At 39.4% G+C, this 25413-nt stretch overlaps 1 protein-coding gene across 1 annotated transcript; it reads right to left on the bottom strand.

Annotated features, from left to right (window-relative positions):
- Window positions 1-52: 52 nt before the first annotated feature.
- Window positions 53-24562, bottom strand: zmp:0000001082 (integrin alpha-D). Its single transcript, XM_044027785.1, has 31 exons — window positions 24443-24562; window positions 22990-23107; window positions 21989-22080; window positions 21350-21417; window positions 21131-21245; window positions 18631-18761; window positions 18382-18524; window positions 16542-16692; window positions 16149-16284; window positions 15810-15883; window positions 14233-14350; window positions 13989-14131; window positions 13204-13350; window positions 12928-13125; window positions 12626-12756; window positions 9928-10085; window positions 9675-9838; window positions 9063-9179; window positions 8878-8948; window positions 7404-7545; window positions 6646-6741; window positions 6440-6519; window positions 4317-4397; window positions 4170-4245; window positions 3037-3144; window positions 2712-2750; window positions 2503-2628; window positions 2315-2428; window positions 2162-2236; window positions 1409-1519; window positions 53-1334 (listed from the first exon to the last, which is right to left on the bottom strand). Exons 1-31 carry the CDS (start codon window positions 24489-24491, stop codon window positions 1092-1094), a joined length of 3615 nt encoding a protein of 1204 aa, XP_043883720.1. The 5' UTR covers window positions 24492-24562; the 3' UTR covers window positions 53-1091.
- Between the last annotated feature and the right edge of the window lie 851 nt (window positions 24563-25413).

The following is a 25413-nucleotide window of genomic DNA, read 5'->3' as shown; positions in this document are numbered from 1 at the left end:
TTTATTTTTATTGGTAGAAAGCAGAAGCATTTAATAACAACAACAACAACAATAATAATAATAGTACATTTTATTTGTAAGCAGCTTTCAGACTCACACGGTCGCTTATTTAACAATATTTATACACATCTTAAAAATACACGACATCAGCGAACCAGCGTCAGCGTTTATCACACGATCAGACGCTGGACACCAAACCTGGACGAAGGTGAAAGCGGCGTCATCGACGGAATCTTCTCTGCTCAGATGTGGTTGCCTGAACCTAATGAAGTAGGTTAACTAATCATTAACTAATGATTACTCATTGACTAATAGTTTAATATTTGATAGGTAACCATTTTGTCATCATTCTCTCATGAAAACCTTCTTTAATGAGTACCCTTAATTATTAGTTATTCATTAACTATTAATTAATGGATCAATAGATTAAGAGATATTAAGTAACGCTTTGCTCATAATTACGTTTTCATGGCATTTGGTTACTGTGTACATCAGTTAATCAGTTAATAAACAACTAATGATTAATTAATCCATGTTTGCTGTGTGTACCACAAATGTACTAATTAACTCTTAACTAATCATTGACTCATGGTTACCTCCGAATGACTTTTGTTTACGGTGTACTAAATATTAACTAGTAATTAGATAATCCATAGGTTAATCATTAACTAATCATTGCCTCATGGTTACCTCCTAATGACTTTTGTTTACGGTGTACTAAATATTAACTAGTAATTAGATAATCCATAGGTTAATCATTAACTAATCATTGACTCATGGTTACCTCCGAATGACTTTTGTTTACGGTGTACTAAATATTAACTAGTAATTAGATAATCCATAGGTTAATCATTAACTAATCATTGACTCATGGTTACCTCCTAATGACTTTTGTTTACTGTGTTCCAAAAATGAAGTAATGATCACTTAATTATTAGTCAACAATTAACTAATGATAAATTCATTCTAGTTAATCTAATTAGATAAACTAATTGTTCACTCATAAGTTAATAAATACGTAATCATTAACTAGTCAATGTTCGGTCAATGATTAACTAATGATAAGTCACTAGTTAATATTGTTTCATACTTTATTCTCCATTGATTTTCTTCATCTCTGTTGTTTCCTCTAGCGCCTCCTGTGTGTCAAATGTGGAACTGATGCCGTTTGCTTCGACGTCATCAAGCAGCACTTTGTCCTCTGAAGGTGGCTCGGGTTTGTCCTCAGTCTCGATTGTGGGGGCGGGGCTGGCGGGTTGCATGAGGGCGTCGCCCTGGAGAGCAGCAGCTTCCTCCTGATCGTCATAATACTTCTTCCTCTTGAAACAACCCAGCTGTGAGAAAATCATTCAAATCATTTGAAGTCGGCGCCTCAGCTCGGAATGTGAACTTTGAAATGTCGTCTCACCTTGAACATGATGATTGTGATGATGATGAGAAGAAACACTCCCAGTACAACTCCAGTCACAATGATCAGCTGTTGATTCGGGGGAATGATGAACTCGACACGAACTTCACTCTGTTGGCAGAAGAAAATGAAGCTGAAGCTTTAAAAGTGACCATAGTTTGGACTGTTTTTGAAAACGTGAAAAACAAGAGTGTGTGATGACATGACACAGCCTCCAGGGCCCCGACAGGGCCCCGACAGAGGCTTCACATAAGGACCAGTGTTACTTCATGGCTTCAGTCGACCTTTTACTAACTTGACCTGCATCATTTGTAGTAAACACATATTATAACCTGTCCGGGGTCACATGTGCGTGATTATATCACTTTACTTTAGCACTGCACACAAACGCATCACTGTCAGACGCAGAGAACCCAGGTGAAAAGACACAGAAGCAAGTGGAATGTTTTTAGGGACAGTGAAGATCTACAACACAGTCGTGAGACCTGAACATGCTGCGGATTACACAGGATTACACTGGATTAGAAATGAGCATATTCCAGAGAGATAAAGTAAGAGAGTGAAGGTTGACATGGTTTGGTCACAAGCAGACGAGTGACACTGATTATATTGGACAAAGGATGTTGAGGAAGACCACAGAGAAGGTACGTGGATGTTGTGAAGGAGGACATGAGGACAGTTGGTGAAACAGAGGACAAGATGGAGGCAGATGATCCGCTGTGGCGATCACCACTGATTAAAACGCATCATTACCCTTTTCCTTGTTGGATCGTTGTCTTTCCATGAGCTACTTTCAGGAGACGACGTCCGCGTGAATCCATCATGGCTCTACATGATCAAAGAACACGATAAATGAGTCCGTAAAACAACAGTGACATCAGTGAAGCCACGTTAGTCTGGTCAAACCTTTCGCTGACGAGAATCCAGCACATATCGTTTCCTGTCGCATGTGACGTGGATAAAGCTTTTGAATTGAACCTCCGCACTGTCTCCAGTGTATCGCTTCAGAAATGCAATATTCTGCAAACAAATGCAGGACCATCAATAAAATACTGAAAGAAATCCTGACTGCGGTGTGTTTGTTGCCACGTTACCTCTGCGTGCTTCTTCAGATCCTTGAATTGTACGTTTCCTGACAATAGAACTTCGGTGTCGGATTCTTTTTCCAGAGTGAACGTGTCACACGCGACGGCTTTGCAGTTTTTATCTGGCGAGCAGTTCTGTAACACAGCAGCACTTTGTTTCTTTGATTTATTTCTACTTCATTGAATGACTTTTTTCACCATAAATAGGTTTTACTCACTTCAGAGTCAACGTCGCTGACACTGCACTGAGATTTGTTCTTCAAAGAGAGGAAAGAATTGTTATCTCTGGCATTAAGAAAATGTTTTATGCAGAACACCAGTATCAGTGTGAACAGTGGTTTCACTAACACTGGGTCAGGGCCCACAGCAGGTCCCCCAAAAAGCTTTAGTGAAGATTTGTGTGTAAATGCATACAATGAAGTCCTTCATTTCCCTCTGTCAACTGTGTTATTGTATCAGATACAGTTTCAGCTGTTAGAGATGAGTTGCTACATTTGCTCGTATTATGATTCATCTTTAAAAAGTGTTGAGTGGTTGAATCACCTGCTGGACGGAAACTTGATAGTCCGTCATTTCAAAGTTATGTTCCAGTTTTGTCGGGAAGAACAGGGACACGTTGACGGGGAAAGACTTCCAACCCTGATTAGAAATCTGTGAAAGGTGAAACACACTTGATCCATTTTTATAATAAAGAATGTTCCTGTTTTCCTGCTAAGCGTGAAATAAGACGACAATTCACAATAGTTCTCCTAGTCCTTTCCTTTCACTGGGTTTCTGCGGGTCCTTAAAAAATCCTGTTGTTTTTGTTTTAAAAAATAGTTCAACACACAGAAGAAATAGGAGTAGAATAATTCGGCCTAAATGATACTATTCACTAAATAACCTACAATATTAGCAACAATATCATCAAACCAAAATTGAAATGTTGAAAAAACAAGCACCAAAAACAAAACAGTGCACATGAATCCCTCATTTACATTCTTTTCATTTAAACGATAAATGAAGTAAAAAAACAACCCTCTTACATTGTGATTTCCTTCCCTTAATTCAAATGTATTTTTAAATACAAAAAAGTAATGTGATTACTTGAAAATGACGGCCTTAATTGTACTTAAAATTTATTTAAATCCTGTAATCAAATTTCTTAAAAAAATATTTAGTATACATAAATATATATGTATATACATGTATAGTATGTATATATACTGTGTATACTTTAAATGATCTTTAATATTATTCCTCTTACATTGTGATTTCCTTCCCTTAATTCAAATGTATTTTTAAATACAAAAAAGTAATGTGATTACTTGAAAATGACGGCCTTAATTGTACTTAAAATTTATTTAAATCCTGTAATCAAATTTCTTAAAAAAATATTTAGTATACATAAATATATATGTATATACATATATATATATGTATATATATATATATATATGTATATACATATATATATACATATGTATGTATATATACTGTGTATATATAGTGTGTATATATATATAGAGAGAGAGAGAGAGAGAAAATATACTTTAAATGATCTTTAATATTATTCTGTGTATTCATAGGTTGGACAAATAATTTGGGATAAAACATTTTTTTATAAATAATTGATTTTACCGGTGTTTGTGGAGACGATGGAAGGACAGACAGTTGTTTTTTAAAGAAGGCTTTACCTTATATATAACCTGCACTTTTTTAGGTGCATCATCATCTGAAGTGAAGTTCAGATACGTGGTGGTTTCTTCTTTCCTGAAATGAATATTACATACAACATAAATTCATCAAATAACAGAAACTGGTGTGTTATTAGTTATACTTACACTGTCACCACCATTCTGATTTCAAATTGTACCGGAATGACTCTGGTGAGGGAACTGTTCGTGGTGATGTTTGTGTTGTCACTGAGGATGCACAAAAGCAGATGTTGTAAATATATTAAAGCGGGACTAAAACCAAAGTACCTGGGTTTCTAATAATGTTGTTTATTAATCCTGGTTCAAAGCTTTACTGTGTAGTGTAACATATTATATAAGTCTCTGTAAAGTCTCTATAAAATCTCTGGCCAAACATCAGTTATTGCATTCAAATGTTGCCATTGGATGGCAAAGCCTGCTCTTTAAAAACAGACTCCTGCTCAATAACAGTTCAGGTGAATAGTAGAGTAGAGAGTGAGTAGTAGAGTAGAGTGAATAGTAGAGTAGATGGTGAGTAGTAGAGTAGAAGTTGAGGAGTAGAGTAGAAGTTGAGTAGAGAGTGAGTAGTAGAGTAGATGGTGAGTAGTAGAGTGAGAGTGAGAGTAGGTAGGTAGTAGAGTGAGTAGTGAGAGGAGTAGAGTGAGTAGAGTGGTGAGTAGTGTAGTGAGTAGTGAGTAGTAGTTAGTAGAGTAGAGAGTAGTAGAGAGTGAGAGTAGTAGTGAGTAGTAGAGTAGAGAGTGAGTGAGTAGATAGTGAGTAGTAGAGTAGATAGTGAGTAGTAGAGTAGATGGTGAGTAGTAGAGTAGAGGTGAGAGTTGGTGTAGATGAGTAGCAGAGAGTGAGTGAGAGTAGATGGTAGTAGGTGAGTAGTAGAGTAGATAGGTGAGTAGAGAGAGGTAGTGAGTAGATGGTGAGTAGAGTAGATAGTGAGTGGAGTAGAGAGTGTAGTAGAGTAGAGAGTGAGTAGTTGAGTAGATGGTGAGTAGTAGAATAGATAGTGAGTAGTAGAGTAGATGGTGAGTAGATAGTGAGTAGTAGAGTAGGGTAGTGAGTGTAGTTGAGTAGATGGTGAGTAGTAGAATAGATAGTGAGTAGTAGAGTAGATGGTGAGTAGGTGAGTAAGAGTAGTAGAGTAGTGAGTGTTGAGGATGGTGAGTAGTAGAATAGAGTGAGTAGAGTAGATGGTAGAGTAGTGAGTAGTGGTAGAGTAGATGGTGAGTAGTAGAGTAGAGTAGTAGAGTAGAGTAGATAGTAGAGTTAGTGAGTAGTAGTAGAGAGAGTGTGGTGTAGATAGTGAGTAGAGTAGATGGTGAGTAGATAGTGAGTAGTAGAGTAGAGGTGAGTAGTAGTAGAGTGAGTAGTAGTAGTGTAGTAGAATAGATAGTGAGTGGTAGGTAGAGGTGAGAGTAGAGTAGTAGAGTAGATGGTGAGTGAGTGTGAGTAGTAGAGTAGATGGTAGTAGTGTAGTGAGTAGTAGAGAGATGAGTAGTAGAGTAGATGGTGAGTAGTAGTAGAGTAGATGGTGAGTAGTAGAGTAGAGAGTGAGTAGTAGAGTAGAGAGTGAGTATAGAGCACGTTGCATAGATTCGTTTGAGGTCGTAGAAAAGTCTTCGACATTGTTCAACCTCTTATCACCTCTCTGCTGTGACTGGAGTCGTCACCCATAGCTAATAAAATGCTACCGCACTGAAAACAGCTAACTGTAGCTTGAGGCTAACACCCTTACTTTGACAGGCAGACACTCTGTGTCCTGGTGTAGAACACAACACATTATGACACTTTTCCACTACATGGTACCGACTCGACTCGACTCTATATGGACATTAGAATCAGTTCATTCCAAACATTTGTTCACAGAATGGTTCTGTACTTGGTTCTCACAACTGCTGCTTTCACCCGTGCTGCTACATACAAGTGATTTTCTTTGACAGAAATCTTGGTCTTTTATTTCCGAGGCATCGTGTCGTCATTTGCTTAACTTTACTCGCTCATTGTTCTGCATGGAATCTCACGTTAATGTCAGAGAGAGACAGTGGACAGTGTCCACAACACCACTTGTAATCATGACTCCATGTTTGTTGTGTGTAGGCCTAGTTTATCTCCATCAGGTAATGCAGGGCATGAAACAGTAGGTGGCGTCGTGACAAACTATCAGCTGAACCTAAGCACCATCACGTCTATTTACGGCCATTTTGAAAACGTACCAGTGGGAACCCTGATTTAAATAATGCAGAGAATCTGTTTTCTACCTTCTTCCAGTGATGGTCATTGACAGGGTGTCATTCCACTCGTAGCCGGAAATGATGTAGAAAGAAGAATGGAATGTTGCCTTCACAGGGAAAAAGACAGAGGTGTCAGAGTTCCACATGAGGGAACGTTGAAAATGTCAAAGGTCAAAGTCAGTGCAGTCATTCATGGAGTTTCACTTCTGTGTGTGTGTGTGTGTGTGACTCACAGCAGATCTGCTGCGATAAACAGGAAGACTGATGCCACATATGGTTTTATCGAGCGCTTCGAGGTCGCTGCAGCTGTGTAGCGTCTGCTTCGTCGCCTGATTTAGACAAAAACACACAAACTGGATTGAGCTGAGACGTTGACGTTTAAAATTTTAGCCAAGTTTAAAGGAAGGTGGTGTTTTTTTGCCGTGCATTTCCTTGTGACAACATTCACTTTCTGTGCAAGTTTCAAATCCTCCAGAAACTTCTGTTTCTGTGTTGACATGTGACTTTACTTTAGGAGTTCTGCAACAATTCATGCTACTGCTTTTATAAATGACATTATAATACTATGACTTTTTGTCCCCCCCCTCTCCTCTGTCCCCCATGTGTCCTTAAAGCAGCAGAGACGGATGGCTGCGCATCTGTGAGATTATTTTAAGTTTTATATCCATGCAACCATCAGAACCATATTTATCCAACATATCAGAGAAAAAATGCAGTGTCCATCAGATCCAAATGGATTCTCTGTCTAAACAAGCACAAAGTGCTGAGGTGTCCACACAAAGTACCATCTGTATTACTCAAAGACTCGAGAATATCCCAATTTCTTACCAACTCATTTCTTACTTAATTAGCAAATAAAATGAATTCAACTGAACAAATATCTCATTTTTAAAAATACAGAGTAGAAGAACCATTTTTTTGTAGTTCTACAGTTGTTATAACGTAATGTGAGAGCTGTGTGTGAAGGAATGCAGGGACGTGATAAAGTCACCTCTGTCAGAGTCATCATGGAGAAGGACAGGCCTGGAGGATAGTACATGGTAAGGCTGGTGTTGTAGGAGTCGTCACCATGATTGGACAGTTTCACCATCACATTGAGGTAGTTTTCTTCTGCTACCAATAAAGTCGGTGTCCTGTAAGAGACAGACTTTCTTTTTGTGCTCAGGTGATGATAAAATGTGTGTTTGTCACGTGTAATGTAATGACAGTGGCGTCTGTGCTGCGTTCGTCACGTGTAATGTAATGACAGTGGCGTCTGTGCTGCGTTTGTCACGTGTTATGTAATGACACGTCTGTGCTGCGTTTGTCATGAGTTTGTCCGTGTAATGTAATGACCATGCTAAAATTGTAATCCCGCGCTTATGTAATGACAGTTGTGCTGCCGTGTAATGTAATGACAGTCGTGTAATGTCTTTGTGTAATGCTGACAGTTGTAATGTAATGTAATGACAAATGTGTCTGTGCTGTCTGTTTGTAATGTAATGACAGCGGCGTCTGTGCTGCGTTGTCCGTGTAATGTGCATGTCCTGTGCGTATCTGTGCTGCGTGTCGCGTAATGTAACAGTGGTGTCTGTGCTGCTTGTCATGTGTATCATGTAATGTGACAGTGGCTGTGCTGGCGTTTGGTGTAATAGATGCGTGTGCGTTGTCACGCGTGTAATGATTGCTGCGTTTGTCGCGTGTAATGTAATGACACGTGGCGTAATGTAATGACTGTGTGTAATTCCATGTGTAATGTAATGACACTGTGCGCGTGTCACGTAATGACAACGCTGTCGTGTAATTATAGCGCGTGTGTAATGTAATGACAGCGGCGCGCTGCGCTGTGTATGTAATGCGTTTGTGCCGTTGTCACGTGTAATGTAATGACAGCGCGTGTAATAGCTGCGTTTGTCGCGTGTAATGTAATGACAGCGGCGTCTCGCTGCGTTGTCACGCAGTAATGTAATGACAGCGCTTGTACGGTAACTGCAAGGCGATCATAATGTAATGACTGCGGCGTCTGTGCTGCGTTTATCCGTGTAATGTAATGACATCGTGTTTGTCCGCGTGTAATGTAATGACATCACGCGGTAATGTAATGACAGTGCGTTTGTCACGTGTAATATAATGTCACGCAATGTAATGACAGCGGCGTCTGTGCTGCGTTTATCCGCGTGTAATGGCGTGTAATGTGTAATGTTCGGTTTGTCACGTGTATGTAATGACAGCAGCGTCTGTGCTGCGTTTATCCGTGTAATGTAATAACAGCGTGCTGTGTAATGTAATGACCGTTTGTGTAATGTAATGACAGCGTGCGTAATGTAATGACACGTGTAATGTAATGACAGGCGTTTATCCGCGTGTAATGACATGTAATGTAATGTAATGGCGTCTGTGCTGCGTCGCGTGTAATGTAATGTATGTCACGTGTAATGTAATGACAGCGGCGTCTGTGCTGCGTTTGTCACGTGTAATGTACGCACGTGAAGTTGAAATCCACCTCGAGCTCGGCGATACAGGTGTCGTCTTTTGCACACTGCTTTTCAAAGGGAACCTGTGAAGACAGAGAAATGGCAGCTTATTTGAATGTGTTTTGTGACCAAACAGAACAGTATTAAAGTCATGCGTGTGATTGCTTGCTGCCTCCTGCAGGGGGCGCTGTTCGTACCTCAATCACATCCTGGCTTCGACTGTCCACGTTCAGCACGGCTCTCGTTCTCTCACTGTCCACTTGAGAGAAGTTTAATTTAATGCTGATGGGCATTAAAGTGTCTTTCACACATTTCTGCAAGAAAAGAAGAGTTTACTGATGCTGTGTGGGCGTGGCTGATGCTATGTGGGCGTGACTGATTCAGTGTAGGTGTTACTGATGCTGTGTGGGCGTGGCTGATGCTATGTGGGCGTGACTGATTCTGTGTAGGTGTTACTGATGCTGTGTGGGCGTGACTGATTCTGTGTGGGCATTACTGATGTTACTGATGCTGTGTGGGCGTTGACCCAGACCTCAGTATGGCTCGCTAACAAAAAGCTTGGAGCAGAAGTCCTCGCTTGATAAAAAACCAAAATCAAGATTCTGCTTTTATTCTTTGTTCCAGTGACCTGGTTGTGCATTAAACAAGTAAATACACTTTGTCTGTCTGTCTGTCAGTCTGTCTACTTGTTCATCGCATGAACCCTCCACTGGTTTGCTTGCCAGGCTTTGACCTTCGACCTTTGTTTGGATCAGACATGCATAAGACTAGCATCACTTAAGAGAAGAAGAGGAAGTGAATTTCCGTACTGGCATGGAGATGTTGTAGCTGAAGCAAACTTGAACATCCTTCAGATTGAAGGTAGATGTAAGATTCCTGGCTTTATTGTCACCTCCAAAGAAACCTCGATACATTTGTCTCATCGGATCCACGTTGAGCATGTATGAGATGTTCATCCCCAAACTCATCACCCCTGTGAAGACATGCAGCAGCAGGGTTTAAGATCATCTCATGGCACAATGTTGTAGATTTACCAGCTGTTAAAATGGATTTCCTTTCTACCTGCTTTGCTTTTTGTAGTTTCCACCATTTTGAAGCAGGCTGTTAAGTTTCCCATTGGCAACATTTCATCTGTTTTGGCCACACAGTCAAATCTCTCAGTGCTTATCACCTTAGGTTGGAAAGAGACATGAGTTGTGACGTTGACGACAGGCCTGGACCTGAAAGACACCCATTAACATTATTATATATATTATATATATATTGAAGTGTCAGTGGTGTTTTTCCTTTTGTTTTCAAAAGTGTCTTGCCCAAGGACACGTCAGCATGTAGCAGGGCCAGGAATCAAACCCTCAACCTTCACATTGAAAGACAACTCCTTTTGGTGCCTTGTTTATCTTAAAAGCTTTTTGTCGTGCTCAATGTTCACAGGCGTCTGCAGCTGCTGTTCCTTTGTTATGTAGAGTGGTGTTATGTCACATGACCAGCACAAACAAAACCGTGGTTATTTGAGTGATGGTGGAGGATTTCTATTGTCTGCTCATTCACCTTTGACCTCTGGTATCTACCCGAGAACAGCTGCTTACTGGATGCCATCTATGCACTCGAGATAGTTATGAAGATCCTGGTAAATAGTACCAGGAACTATTTTTAGTACCTGGTGATCAGACGAGGTTCCAAGCTTGCTTCAAAGCAGGTACTATGCGGTGATTGGTCAGACTGCCGGCTGCTGAGTCCCGTCACAGGAAGGGACGTCCCACACACAAATCAAGCCGAACAGCACCGAACTTTAGATCACTTAAAACTATTTAACAATCCTAACAACGTGGGTTAATCTCCAACAACTACCAGGGAAACCTCAATATTTAACAGGAGTCTTTTAAAGTGGAGTGGTGTATTTAGGGACAGCGCCGCTGATCGCGAGCCACAGACGTAGGAGGCTGTACTCTGGTACTCCGGAGACGTGTGGACAGAAATCAAGCCGAACAGTGCCGAATTGTAGATCAGTAAAAACTACTTATCAATCCTAAAAACATGGGTTAATCTCCAGCAACTACAGAAGTCTGGTGTAAAGTCACTAGTCACTCGTGTGTGTGTGTGTGTGTCGCATATAAAAAGAAGCCACCGCAGTTTCATTCAGCCTTGCAGTGGTGACTCCGCCCACGTTAAGTAGGTACTTTTTTGTAGTGGAGATGCAACCTAATGGTGCCGTGGCGAGGTGAGAAGAGCCAGTGGAAATGTGCCATTAGTGTTTGGAGCAGCTTAGAGAGAGAGTGGGTCAGAGGCACTGTCACGAGGATCTGTTAGTGTTTTGGTCTTTAGTCAGTTCTTGTGTTAGTTTAGATTTCACTTCCCCTTTTATTTTGGTAAACGTTCATGTCTTCATGTGTTTTGAGACATCTCCCCTCAGTCCCTCATGCACTTCACCTGGTGACCCTTCAGTAATCACTTGATTCCCTCTCCCCTGTATAACGTCAGTTTATGCTTCCAGAGAACACGTCAGAGTCCAAGTCTGTTTCACCTTTTGCTAAATTAGCTCTCGTGCCAAGTTTTGTTGTGTTTATTTTGATTTTGTTTGTCTGTTCCAGAGGAAAATAAAAACCCTTGAATCCTTCATCGAGCCTCGTGTCTCATGCATTTGGACCCAAGCAGTGTATTCGGCTTCCTAACAGACGATGGTGTAGTCAAGCTAATAAAGTCACTTTCTTTGCATTCATTTGATTCACAATCTAAATACACTGTGGACTAGGAGTGGGCGATATGACCTAAAATTAATATCACGCTATTTTTCATCTTTTGAACGGTATTAGCCTGCAGAGTGTGAACCACATATCTGACGCCATCTCTCTCTCTATGGTTTGAATGGGCACCATGTCCTTTGGGATATACTGTATTGCACAATTGCCCTGGTAATACTTTCCATTTCTTACTACCCCTGTCGTAAACGATGCCTGCAGTGAAAGCTGTGCTGGTCCCACTTGTGCTCGTGTTGGCCCGGGTTGCCTCTTCATATTCACGGCCGTGCGTGTTTTTTAAATGATGAAACGGGTGTTTCCACCTCTTGCTGTCACAACACGGCGGCAAACCTTGCATATTACTGAGGTTTGCTCCGTGTTGGATGATTTAAAACCGAACCAGAACCGGAACGAGAGTTTTCTCTCCAGTGGCCTCGGTCTCTCCGTCTTGGTTCCGTCACTCCACTCATCTCTTTTCAGACAATATAGGCTACTTCGATATTTCTTTGCGATGTTAATCCACTCGTTTCTTTATTGATTACCCAGGTTAAGTGCTCCTTACGCTGATTTAATGGCCACTCCCTTTTTACCATCTGCAGAGCTGATACGAATATGTTTTACTTTTTTATTTGCAACAAGATAGTGAGTAAGGACAGGTATTCAGACCACAACTGAACGTTTGAAGAAAATGTGATGCCTTATTATTTAGAGTTAGGCTATTATTGATGTAAATGCAGCCGTTCAATGCGCACAATTGGTTTATTACGGTATTGACGATAGTGCAAAATTCATGTTGTGGCGCAATGTCACACCGGTGATGACTATGACACCGGTGTACCGCCCACCCCTACTGTGGACTTCTAAAGTGTTGTGAGTTGCATGATAATAGAATTTTAAATGTGATTAACTATTGCACTTCCGCCAATAATTGTTTGACAGCCTTCGTTTCTACATATTGTACTTAGGCAAATCAACCTTGAAATCTAAATATCCACACACACTCTGCAGTGACACAGTGTTTATACCTCAAGCAAACAGCCGTGCCCTGTGATCCAATCACAACATCTGGGAGTCCGTCCTCTCCCAGGTCGATGCCTCCATCGATGGCTTGTCCAAACAGTCTCAGTCGAGGATTAATTTCCTGAGCGCTGATTCTCTGAAATAATTAGTTTGAAAACAGAATTATTTGCAAAAACATTCTCACTTAGCAAGATTAACTCACTCATGTCCTTCACAGAAGAACAGATCTTTTTAAAGTTCTTATTCCAAAATCTTCTGTAAATACAAATGCATCTGACTTAAATAACCCGCACTAATCCTGAATCACCTGACTGAACGTGCTGCGTATTCCTTTGCATTTGTCACCCAGGTAAATGTACACAGCCCCCCTGTTCTCATCCTCCAGAGGAGCTCCAACAGCAACGTCGCGGAGTCTGTCACCATTCAGATCTGCAAGGCTGGATATGGTGGTGCCAAATCTGCCCACAGACGGCACCGCTATTTTCAGCTCAATGTTCAGTTGTATCTGTGGGAAATAAGAATTCTTCAGTGATTTGTAAGATAAAAAACTCTTAGTTCTCAGAGACTGCACCACAGTCCCCACCTCATCAGTCACAGTGTAGACGTAGACCTGGCCTTCTCTCTTGTCCTGAGGCTGGTAAAACATGGGCGCTCCCACCAACAGGAAGTCAGTGGTACCGTCCGAGTCGATGTCTACTGAGCACAGCTCTGCGCCGAAGTATGAACCAATCTGAAAACATGCAGCACACAAATAAGGATCATGTCAGCTGATACGATGCATTTGTTTTCTCCGGTGTTTCCTCTACAACCACAGATTAAATGAGCCTTTGCATTTTTTTTACTGTTTGTTATATGCTGTATTTATATGAACAGGATTTCTGCGTCTTTTTAACTGATCGACAGTTCGGCATTGTTCAGTTCGATTCTTGTGTCGGGCGTCGCGCTCGCGACTCTTCCAGCGCCGTCACTCTCTTACCAAGCAGCCTGTTCCTGTCACATTTTAGTATCGGCTCAGCTCGCTTGGACCCACGCCAGAGCAGATACCAAAATCCCTGAGCTGAGTTAAGCTAGGTCTGTAATGGAAAAGCACCACAACAGCTCCTGAGGTTAGGATTATGGACTTTGGTACAGGAGAGTGAGCAGTTTACAGACTTTTCAGTTTCTACCAAATAAAGCCTTTCAAATGGTGAGATAAAGTGGAAAACCTTATTTTATTAGGTGATCCTTTTTGCTAGGCGGTTAAAATATGTCTCCAGATCTCAGCAAAGTCTGGTTTGATATGTGTGTGCACCTCATACAAGCACAATTCAAAAGACCTGTACTGTCTTTGGATGAATGAGGATGAATAAATCAATGAAAATGAACAACCTGGTCCCCATCGAGTCTTTGGGCTACAGTCCACTCCGTGCCATCACGTTTGAAGAGTACCACCTGCCCTGTGTGTCTGAATCTTGGTGCCCCCGTGAAGTACAGAGGCGTGTTCGCCATCTGTCCAACAGATATTGAGTATCCTGCAACAGAGACGGTCATCGTCTCGTAACTGTTCATCAGATGTGAAACTTTAAAGTGATTATGTCGTATTGATAGCGTGTAAATAGAGAAAGTACTTTACCAAGGTACGAGTCATTCTGCATGCGTGGATCTTCAATTTGTCTTTCTTTTTGTTCTTGGAGCTCTTGCAGAGAGCCTCTCCAAGTCTTTGATCCCACTGAACCCAGGATCAACGTATCCTGTGAACAGAAATATGCAAGTTTAGCCAGAAGATGATTAAATAATCTGGAGCCAGGAGTAAACAGAGCAGGAGTCGAACCTGCTGAACAAACAGAAATCATGTTGCTGGTGACATTTTTTGCTGGCAGTAGGTTTTACAAGATAGCCTGTTGTCGTGTCAGGGTGACATCTGTCCCCGTGTTGGACAATGCCAGGCCTCATTCTGCACGAGTTACAACAGTGTGGCTTTGTACACAGAGTGCGTGGACTTGACTGGACTGTCTACACTCCACATTTGTCCTCTATTGAAAAAGCATGGCACATATGGCATTGGTTCACCAATCAGAAAATGGTGACCAGCTCACATCAACCCAAACAATCAGTATCTGTAAACGATTCAAATGTGTATTTATCAAGTTGTTTTAAGCGTGTTGCAGACATCAATTTCTAAATGTGTTTGTCTTTAACAAATAGAGTTAAGTTTGTCATTAAAAACCCTTTTTTAATTCCATCTTCTTGACATTAGAAGATAAAAGTATGCATTATTTGTTATTATGTTATCAAGTGAAAGTTCCCTACATATATACATATATGTATATCATTTTTTGATTGTATCAGATTTTATATTTTTGTATGTCCGATATCCGATCCAGTGATTTTGACCAGTATCGGCCCGATAATGAGTATCGTAACAGCTCATACTTTATTAAAAATAGTGTACTTGCATATGAAAAGGGGCATTCAACGGGTCAACGCTAAAATGCTTTAAAGTGATGAAGTTTGTCAGTAAAAATCTGAAACCCTGAAATCCTATCGTTGTCCTTTTGTCTGTTAAATGAAAGTTACGTTTTTATTGTGTTTATAGAAAGTGTCTATAAACACTGCTGGAGATGGGGTTAGTGTTATGTAGAATGCATTATGTATGTGTCCAATTATTTTAGTCCTGAGAAAAGCACAGACTGGACGATCCAGTCAAGGCGGAGGACAACAAACTTGTTTAATCTAACGTCATCTCACAGAAACATGCATGATCTAAGTAAGTGGACTGTCAGTTTATATCTGAGAAGACGGAATCAACTGGCCTCGCACAAGTGACGTATTAAACAAAAGTATGTAACATCCTTTTCCCGGTCAACTCACTCTCATTGGTTACTGCAAATATCAAACATGTTTAATATTTAGGATTTGGATTTAGAAAACTCAGATGTGTCAGATGATGTTAAAATTGCACCAGTTAATCCCTCACATGACAGGATAATTTAGCCAGATAATCTGTTCAAATCAGCCTAAAATCAGAAGACACTAATGATTGACAGGCCAGACTGAGTCTGAAATCTGGCCTATTATCCTGAAGTGTGGGCGGGCTCTAGTTCACAATTTATTAAATGAATACCTACTAAGTATGAAGATGATCAGGTACTTTGCAGTCATGTAAGGTGAACATGAAGATTGAATGTGCTATTATTTTATTTTACTTACATTATGAAAGGCAGCACTGGATCCACTTTGAGACATTTCATTTTCCATGTGTCCTCCTCGAGCCACGCTGGAGCCTAAATTTGAGGCCAATCTGGTTATTATTCTATTCATTTTTGTCTTTCACGATGGTCACCATGTCAGATTAGACTCATGCCTTGTCTTGTTTGTGGGACTGGCAACAATTACAACACTACAATTAAGACCCCAACCAATCAGGGAAGTGGGGCAAGGAGGTAAGGAGTCGATCATGGTCATCACTTTACCACCTAACCGCCACAGCAGCTTCCCTCTTCCTCTTTGGTGTTGGTTTATAAATCAGTGTGACTTCTGAAAACTTACCTTCCATTATAAAGATCTTTTTTTGAAAAGTCTCCAGTATTCCAGTCAGTCCTTTATAGTTCTCAATTTTGAAGGCATATTTGTCTGTTGGTTTTGAAGCAATGTCGGTAAATTTGTCCAGTTTGGCATCTTTGACCTGAAACGTTCAAATGATGAATTATCTGATGTAAGTCAGACGGACAAACAGCAAAGGTTTATGCAAAAATCGAGTCATAATCCTAACTTCCACAACTTCCAAAAGAACACATCTTAGTATCTAATGTCTATAAAAACATGGCTGAACTTCCTAGAATTGTGTATCATCTGCGTAACGGTGGTTCACTGGATCACACATTTTATGTATAAATTTGATCCAGTTGAAATAAGAAATGACACAATGACATCCCATCTTACCGCAATGACAAAGCGAATGATGTGTTTCTCAACATATCTTTGAATGTCCATTGTACTGTTTGAGTCACTGGGATCTCCATCTGTTATCATAACAAGAACTTTAGTTGCATCTGGAGAGGCACCGACTGCTGGGTTTTCAAAGATAGTTTCCCTGAAATGAAACAATAATAATAATAATGATACAAAAGTAGCAATTGAAATGCTTAGAATATACAAAGGTGTTAAAAATGTGCACGAATGAACTAATACATCAACCATTAATCACTTTGAACATTTGAAATGTATAGAAATAGAAATGTGTCCAAGAAAAATTCATACCATAAGTCTTAATATAAAAGACATGCATGTGATAACATCTGTCTCATCCATTGACTAATGCTTGTTTTGTGTGATTTTTTTTAATCAATAACAATGTAATAACTTGTTTGGCATAAAGCAAACTAAAGTTTAGAAGTACCTGTTCTCATTTAAGAACATCCTTGTGTTTCTCTAGATTCAGACCCAACAAAAACTGCTTTGAAATAATATTTTCAATCCCACTTCTTACATAAGGGGCCTTTTCATTCTTGTGCTTTTTGATCACTTTGTCTGGGTTAATGCATATGGCATGACATTTACCAAAGTTTGCATTTTATGTGATATTTTAAATAATGTTGACTTCAGTTCCTATGACAATTAAAAACAGTTTTATTTTCATCTCATGAAATCATGCATTTGTTGTATTATACTTTCCCTCAAATTTATATAAACTGCATATTTTTACTATTCATCATTATTTTGACCCATTTTCCTATGTTCAGTAGAGGACCTGGCAGAGTTGTTTCATAACTGGCTGGTGAAAGCTAATTCAGAAAATACAGAAAATAAATTGCTTTCGTTTTTTGATTTATAATCAGGACTGATGTCTGTTAAAGAAAAGAAAAGCTATGAGACATTTTGGTGCTTACGATGCTGAGAGGGAGAAAATTATATAACTAAAATCACTTTTGTAGGTAATTGGTGAAAAATCCTAACCTGTGTTATACCTCCAAAGTAGATCTCATTGTCACGTAGCACATAGAAAATATTGCATATTTGTTTTTTTTGTGAACCTTAATGTCTCGGAGCGGCATTTTTTATCGCAGACAATAGTCAAACAAACAAAAGATGGAATATGTACTACCATAAAGTTAGGTAAATCAATATTTCTTAGATTTAATGCCAGTTAACCAGTTATCATGACAATTTGGGGGATATTAAGCACAAATTTGACACTTCCAAAAATGAAGTGACATTTCATGGTCTTGAAAATAATGTAATTACATTTTGAAAAACTGGCATTCAAAGGGTCAGTGCTAATATGCTTAAAAAAATAGGTTTGATATTGCTTAAAAAAATCAATTAATTGAAAGTGAAAAAGAAAACAAAGACATAAAATGTGTAATGGCAGTTTTTAGGGAGTGTAAATTTTTTGTACTTAAGGTGAAGAGTGTTATTTTTTAATTTCACTGGAGTCAAACGTGTTCACTTTAACTATTTGTACTCAAAACTGAGATTTCAAATAGCAAATTTATCTTTTAGTCATTTAATCTGTGAAAACTCGTTTATGATACCTTTCCCCATAAAATGCTCATAATCAGTTTTTGTTGGAATGGTCATATAAAAGAACAACAACAAAGAAAGAAATAAACAAAACAAGGAACAAAACAGTTGTTAAACTTAACATTTTTTCTGATTTATTTCAACCTATTTTCTAATGACTACCTTTTATCTTTATCATTAAAAGCTATAAATGTATTAAAGGTACATGTACCCTTATCAACAGTAATTTCATTTCTATGAGCAGTGGAACTGAACTCACAGCACAAATTTGAGGGCTTTGTATGTGCAGGTGAGCATCTTCATGTGCGGCTCTTTTTCAAGTTTACCAACAGCTCTGCCAGCTTGATCGTCATTGAAGTCAAAAACGGTCCTGGGATCTGAGGAGAACTGAACTGCTGCAAACTGATAAAGAGGGGTTAATATAATACAGTATTTATTTAATCACCATGTGCATTTATTTTGACAAAAAACAGCTATAAACCCTTTAATGTTGCAGTGAAGTAGTGACCTTGATTGATGTGTTCCTCAGACTCTTCATTATATCCTTAATGAAAACTTTGTTGTTGTTGAACTCATCCGTTGTCATACTGTTTGATCCATCAAACAGAAAAACAAGGTCCACTGTCTTTTTTGTACATTCTGAAAAAGATATGTTCATTCATTCATTAGCCATGTTGCTACCAAGTGGAACCAAGTTCAGTTTGGTACAGTAGGACACGTATTTCTTTGTGTTTCCATGAGGAATAGTACCAACATCACAGCCCCAACCATTCCAGTTTTGGCACCCTTCCCTACCAGAGTAAAATGGTACAGTACAGGTGGAGCTAGACTGGCTCCACCTATGACAGTCAGCTGATTGAGCTACAGAAACAGAACTCCCTTGTGACCAGTGTGTCTTCAACACCTGCAGTCTATCCTCAAACAAAGCTTGATGTCTGGTTGAGACAAACGGCCACAAACTGAGCAGGGAAATAGAGCTACTGAATGTCCTCCATTGTTGTCTGTTGTGACGCATTTGTTGTCCTCGTTTGTTGTTGTCACACCGCTACGACATTCCATATCTCATTGGCGCGGCCATCGGGCACAGCCTGTCTACCAAGTACTGTTCTCAGCCCAAACACGAGCCTGACCCAGGGCTTTACTGTTCCCAGTCTGACCGGACTGTGCACACTGGAGCCAGTCCCAGCCGACATAGGGTGACAGGCAGGATCACACCCTGGACAGGTCACCAGTCCATCGCAGGGTCAACATATAGACAAATAACCATCTATTCTCACATTCACACCTGTGGTCTGTATGTATACGGTCACAAACCCACGTCTTTGTGTGCAAAAACATTCTGGAAGAGCAAGACGAGTAAAAACCTGGCGCTAAGTGTTTCCTGTCGACACAGTTGTCACTCGCTATGTTTACATGGACAATATCTCATGTAAGACTGGCAATGTGAAAACTCTGATACAATACAGCCCATTCACTAACACATTTCATTCCAAGCAAGAGGGCTGGTTTAAGACCTTGGTACAGGACCTTGTGTCATTGCGTGTGTCTTCTTTGCACAAACACTTACTCCACTTTTGAACTGCAAGTATTTGTGGTGGATTTCAAAAGTCCGGTGCTATGTGCGATCATGTATCGCCCTCCAGTTTTCTGAGTTTCTTGCAGAAATTCTCCCAAAATATGACAAACTCTTAATTTTGGGGATTTTAATATTGATGTCTGCTGTCCATCTGATCAGTTGGCCACTGATTTCAAAAGACTTTTGGCAGGTTTTAATATAATTCACTCAGTGGACAAACCCATACATAAACTTGGACATACTCTGGACATTATTATTTCCGTTGGGCTTTCAGTCTCTCTTGAAATGATCTGGGACTGCCTTCTCAGATCATTTCCCAGTTGTTTTTGACTTCGAAGTCCCTCCATCAGCCGATTGTTCCTTCCTGCTGGAGTTGCACGATCGTCCCTTTTAACAGCTGCTGATTTTGTGGTTGCTTTCAGGGACTCGTCTTTTTTTCATGCTTTGATGCGTCCGTGATATTCGGTCCTCCATGCCACCTGCTCTGGGATTCTGGACAGGCACCCCTGTCTCACTGTCAGATCTTCCTTGTGTGCTACCTGGGCTTGAAAGTTAGTGTAGAAAACTTTAAACTTGTTGAAGATCTTTGTGGGGGTTCCGTTGTGGACAATGATGTTCCATAGTGTGGTCCTGTCAGCTGAGTCAAAGGCCTTCTCGTAGTCTACAAAAACATCATACAGTTGTGAGTGGAATTCTGTGGACTGTTCAACTATAATTCTCAGGGTTGCAATCTGGTCGCTACACGATCTGTCTCTGTTTGGATTCCATGGTGTTTGCTGTCCGGTTAAGGATTATTCTGCAGAGTAGCTTACTGGCAACTGAGAGAAGAATTATGCCACGCCCATTCTTGCACTGGGTCAAATCTCCTTTCTTCGGTATCTTAATGATGGTACCTTTCTTCCAGTCTCGAGGTATCTTCTCTTTTTGCCATATTCTGCTGAGTGGGTGGAGGGCTTCAACAGACAGCTTGTTTGCCTCTTTCCAAGCTTCAGGGGTTAAACCATCCTGTCCTGCAGCTTTACCATCACCAAGTGATTTGATGGCTTTACCAATCTCTGCCTTGCTTGGTGGTCCGGTGCATATATCATGCAATTCTGTTTGAGGTTCAACTTCCAGTGGGTCTGGTGGTTGAGGATTTCTTCAAAGTGTTCTTTCCAGCGTTCCATTCAGAAATAGAACACTTGCATAATTTCTGACGGAATAACAACAGAATCGCTGCGCAACGCAAGCCCAGTCCGCGGAAGCTGACGCCTTGACTAAAGTGGATGCGTATCACATCTGACACCGTGAGAGAGACGCATTGAGTGGAATTCTTGCAGAAGACACTTTCCTGAGCGAACGGGACATTCAGATTCAGAAGATCTGATTTGGACTGCAGTCTAATCCCAGTTTAGAGGGTTATTGAGCAGCATTAGAGCAGCGTTAGTCTTACCTTGGAACGCAGGTGTGAAGTTGGAGATTTGCTTAAGTTGATCAGTTATCTTGTAACACACACCGCTCAGGTAGGAGTTTTCATTACATTCATGGGCCACATTCGGACTGCAAACCTAAACCAGAACATAACAAAAAACGTATGCTCAGAATTTAAAGAAATGTCATATAAAACATTATTTTTTATTGTTACTTATTGAGGAATTTGTGATTTTCTTACAGTGAACTGAGAGTTTGCAGAGTCAGCGGCAATCGACAAACCAAGGTGCTTCACTGGATTTGTTTTGTCTGAAACGGGAGCAAAAACCCATACTTCTGAGGACTCTGCTGTGACAGACTAAACAAACCCTAACCACTTAATGTCTAACGCTAAGGACTACCGTGAGAAAAGTACACACAATATTCTGTATTTAATTTTCCTTTTTTTTAGAGATGTGAAACTTTGTTACATTATTATTATTCTTATACTCTTATTCTTACCATTAATTGTGTATTTATTAGTAATGAGTTTATTCATTTATTTCATTTTCTCTCTTTTTCATTTTAAAGAGTTTTTGGAGTCAGTGAAATGAAAAAAATGTTAATTAAAACATGGAAATCAACTTCCTTTGCAAACACAGAATAAACCAATGCGTCGTGTGTTCTCAACAAGAGTTTGAAAACGATATATAGACACAATGAAAGTGAAGTCAAGTGCATCATTTAGTTGTTTTGTTTTCAGAGAGATTTTAGGCACAACATTCTGTTTTTGTTGAACTGGAATCAGAGTTGTAAACGCTCATAATGCACCAGTGTGTTGTTGTGTGTCCTGTTATTACCATTGAGTGCCTGTATGGTTGTGTCTCTTTGTTTTCATTACCTTCAGAATTGAAGCAGAAGGTGCTTTGGTTTCTGTCCACTTTGCAGACTCCTCCGGATCCGTTGAGCTGCAGAGGTGCAGTGACGATGATCCTGCAGACAAGGTCCATGACCATGATCATCTCAACCTGTGTTTCTCAAGCTGTCTATATAGTCACCTACTTTTTAAAGATAGCAAACTCTTGTGGCCTAAATAACAATATCTAATATAACTTATCTAATATAATTCTTAATTGGTAAATGTTTGGACAATTACAGTAGTTCCATCTTTATTTGATGCATCTAATTTCAAACATCACAGGTCCCTAGACCCATCTGTGGGTCCCGATCCAGTCTTTGAGAACCACTGCAGCTTCTAACTTAAAGGTTCAGTGTGTAAAATGTACATAAGTAAATAATCATATTTGTTTGTTTGTTTGTTTTTCATTACCCCAAAATAAGTATTTTATATTTGGAGCTCTATGGAGGCGGCCACTTTGGACCACCTTGGTTTTACAGTAGCCCACAATGGACAACGTTGTTTTCATTTTCACTCAAACTCAAAAATAGACGTACAACCTATAACGTTTAATTTTGCACACTACGTCCTCTCTGTTCAGAAGATGTCGTGTGAGCTCTCTCCCTCTCTCCCTCTCTCTCTCTTCTGTCTCTACCTCATCTCCCTCTTGTCCTTTCTCTCCCCTCTTTCTGTCCCCCACCTCTCCGCTGTCCCCCATTTTTCCTTTCACCCCAACCGGTCGAGGCAGATGACCGCACATCTCTGAGCCTGGTTCTGTCAGAGTTTTTTCTCTCCACTGATGCCTAGTGTTTGCTCATTGTGTGAACTGTTGATGTTGTCTATGTACAGAGCCTTGAGATAGTGTATGTTATGATTTGGCGCTATACAAATAAAATTGAGTTGAAAAATTGAATTGAATTGATCGTACAGAAGTTTCTGCTCAAAGCAAATGTGAGGAACAACACGTTCCCTAAAGGAAAAAGTATTTAAAAATGTAAACTTACCCTTTGTCCGTGTCGGAAATGAACTGAAGCACTTTGTATCCAAAGAAATCCTTTTGTTCACCAGTGTAGACGTCGGGTTTTGTCATGTCAATGTTGAACGCCAAAGAAAGAGGCATAGCTGCAATTATATATATTTCTTATGATTCTTTAAAAAACGGGGGGGAAAGTACAACAACAATCTTTAATCTAAATATGTGACAATTTGTTTTAAATGGGTAAATAATTAATACTTAATTCACCAAATTCTGTGACTAATTTACTTTAGTTTTATTTAATTAATTAATGAATGAATGAATTAATTCATTTGTCTGTCACCTATCTTTTTTTTCAGTTTCTATAAAATAAATCATATACAAATAACTCAAATAATAACTTTTTAAATAAAAACTTGATTTCTAATGTGCACAAAAACACTTTATATTTTTACATGTACTGTATAGTTATATTTATTTACCCACAAGAAAGATTAATTTCACTTTATGAATCATTTCAAAAACCCAGATAGTCATAATTTTTATTTATAATTATATATTTGTATATACATGAAATAATTGAGACCCTCTCTGAGAATATTGGTCCACAATAACACTGTCAGTCTCTTGTTTAAAAATATGTTGTTTGTTAACAAAAGTAATATACATGTAAGTATAATATGTAAAATATTTGAAATTAGTGAGCAATTAAAAATATCACCATTTCAAGATTGATAATGTTGTGCAAAACTTATGGTATATTTATATATAATATAGAACATACTCTAAGAAGACTCTGAAGACACTCAAACATATATACAGACTGCAAAAAAAACCACCGCTGACACATACGCAGTAAAATGTATTTTCTCATCAAGATTTACCAGAAAAATAAAGATTAGATATTTGATAAGAAAATACATTTTACTGCGTTTGCGTGTGTGTGTGTGTGTGTGTTTCCTGAATGATAATTCAAAGTGTGCAGTGCATGAGTTTTTGGTCAAACACTTATTCTATCGCACTAAAAGATAGATTGTAAAAAAGAAAGATTTAAACATTCATATATGTATATGTACATGTATTTGTATATATGATACATTTGCATATATATATATAATATTTCTATACATATATGTTTCAAACATTAACAAAAAAGAAGAAGCGCACACTTACATGAGGCAAATGTAAATATATGTAAATATCTAAATATCCTTTTCTTTATGTTACAGAACCCTCATAAATGATCTCTGCTGTAAATGATCTCTAATGTTGTTAGTAAAATGTTGGTTTACATAAATGAAGTAAAATGATTGATTTAAGCTGCAGAAACTCACAGGAAGCTAAAATATCTGTAATTATACTTTTTTATAATTACAAAAAACCCAAGAAAAGTCAATTCATTTAAAGTTTGAAATACCCAATAAAATCATTTATCCTGTGAGGAAAAAATGTGCTTGTAATAATTGTAGTTAAAGTCTTACCCAGAGCCAAGAGGCTGGTGAACAGGAAAAGGCGACACTTCTCTTGCATGTTTCACACGCTGCTGCTGCTGCTGCTGCTGCTGCTGCTGCTGCTGCTGCTGCTCTTTTGGCTCAAATGCACAGTATATGCAATACTTCCTGTGTGCTTCATAAATGAGGGTGTTTCCGGAACAGGTGGGGCATTGTGACACTTCTGTTTTCCTTACAAAAAGCACTCTTTTTAGTCTGGTTACAGACACACACACACACACACACTGGAACGATGTCAATGATTCTTCATGGGCGAGCAGCGTCACCCAAAACTAACATTTCTTTTCATTTCCTTTTACATTCATTTATGTTTGTTTATAGATTACAGAGAAAAGTTAATTCAGAGTTTTCTTCTGTTCACACTTTATATAAAATCTTGTATAATATAGTGCGGAAATAAAAGTAAACCAAACGATGTTACTGATGTACGGAAGCACACTGCATTCACTTTGGTTTGTTTTTTATTTATTTTCATGGTTGGTTTTTTCAGAGTCATTTTTTTTCATAAGGTCATATTGTTTTGTAACAGGTCAGATTTTCTGTCAATCACTCTAATCGCACGATACGTGGCTGCTGATTGATCCAAGTGACACACGTGGCTCCATTGGCCCGTGGACTTACCTATCAGAATGTCTAGTTTTGTGTCCCTCTATGATTGAGTGAAAATGTCGGGGAAGATGTTTGAGAGTGGTGCCCAGAAAAGAAAATTAAAAATTAAGAAAGAGTTATTAAAGAGCATCCCAAAGCTCACTGGACTTTTTAAACCAGCTGCTGCTGCTGCTGCTGCTGAAGATGGACCCAGCACCGGAGAGAGTGGACCAGGCTGCAAACCAGCCAGGGGGAGACGAGCCCCGGGGCCTAACATTAGATTAAGGCGGCCCTGGACACAGCAATGTTGGTCCAGGCTGGGTCGTGATTCAAGAGACAATCATGAGACTGCT

The sequence above is a fragment of the Solea senegalensis genome, linkage group LG6 (genome assembly GCF_019176455.1).
Source record: "Solea senegalensis isolate Sse05_10M linkage group LG6, IFAPA_SoseM_1, whole genome shotgun sequence".
Taxonomy (NCBI): Eukaryota; Metazoa; Chordata; class Actinopteri; order Pleuronectiformes; family Soleidae; genus Solea; species Solea senegalensis.
This window is presented reverse-complemented; position numbering and strand designations above follow the sequence as displayed.

Bases quoted from the DNA above. Each gene is read 5' to 3' on its own strand.
- zmp:0000001082 (XM_044027785.1), bottom strand. From the start codon at position 24,491: ATGCAAGAGAAGTGTCGCCTTTTCCTGTTCACCAGCCTCTTGGCTCTG. The intron at 16,693-18,381 runs GTGAGTTCAGTT...GTTTCATTTCAG, and splicing joins AAAGCCCTCAAATTTGTGCT to GGAAACTATCTTTGAAAACC. The intron at 15,884-16,148 runs GTAAGTTTTCAG...CCTCAAATTTAG, and splicing joins AAAGATCTTTATAATGGAAG to GCTCCAGCGTGGCTCGAGGA.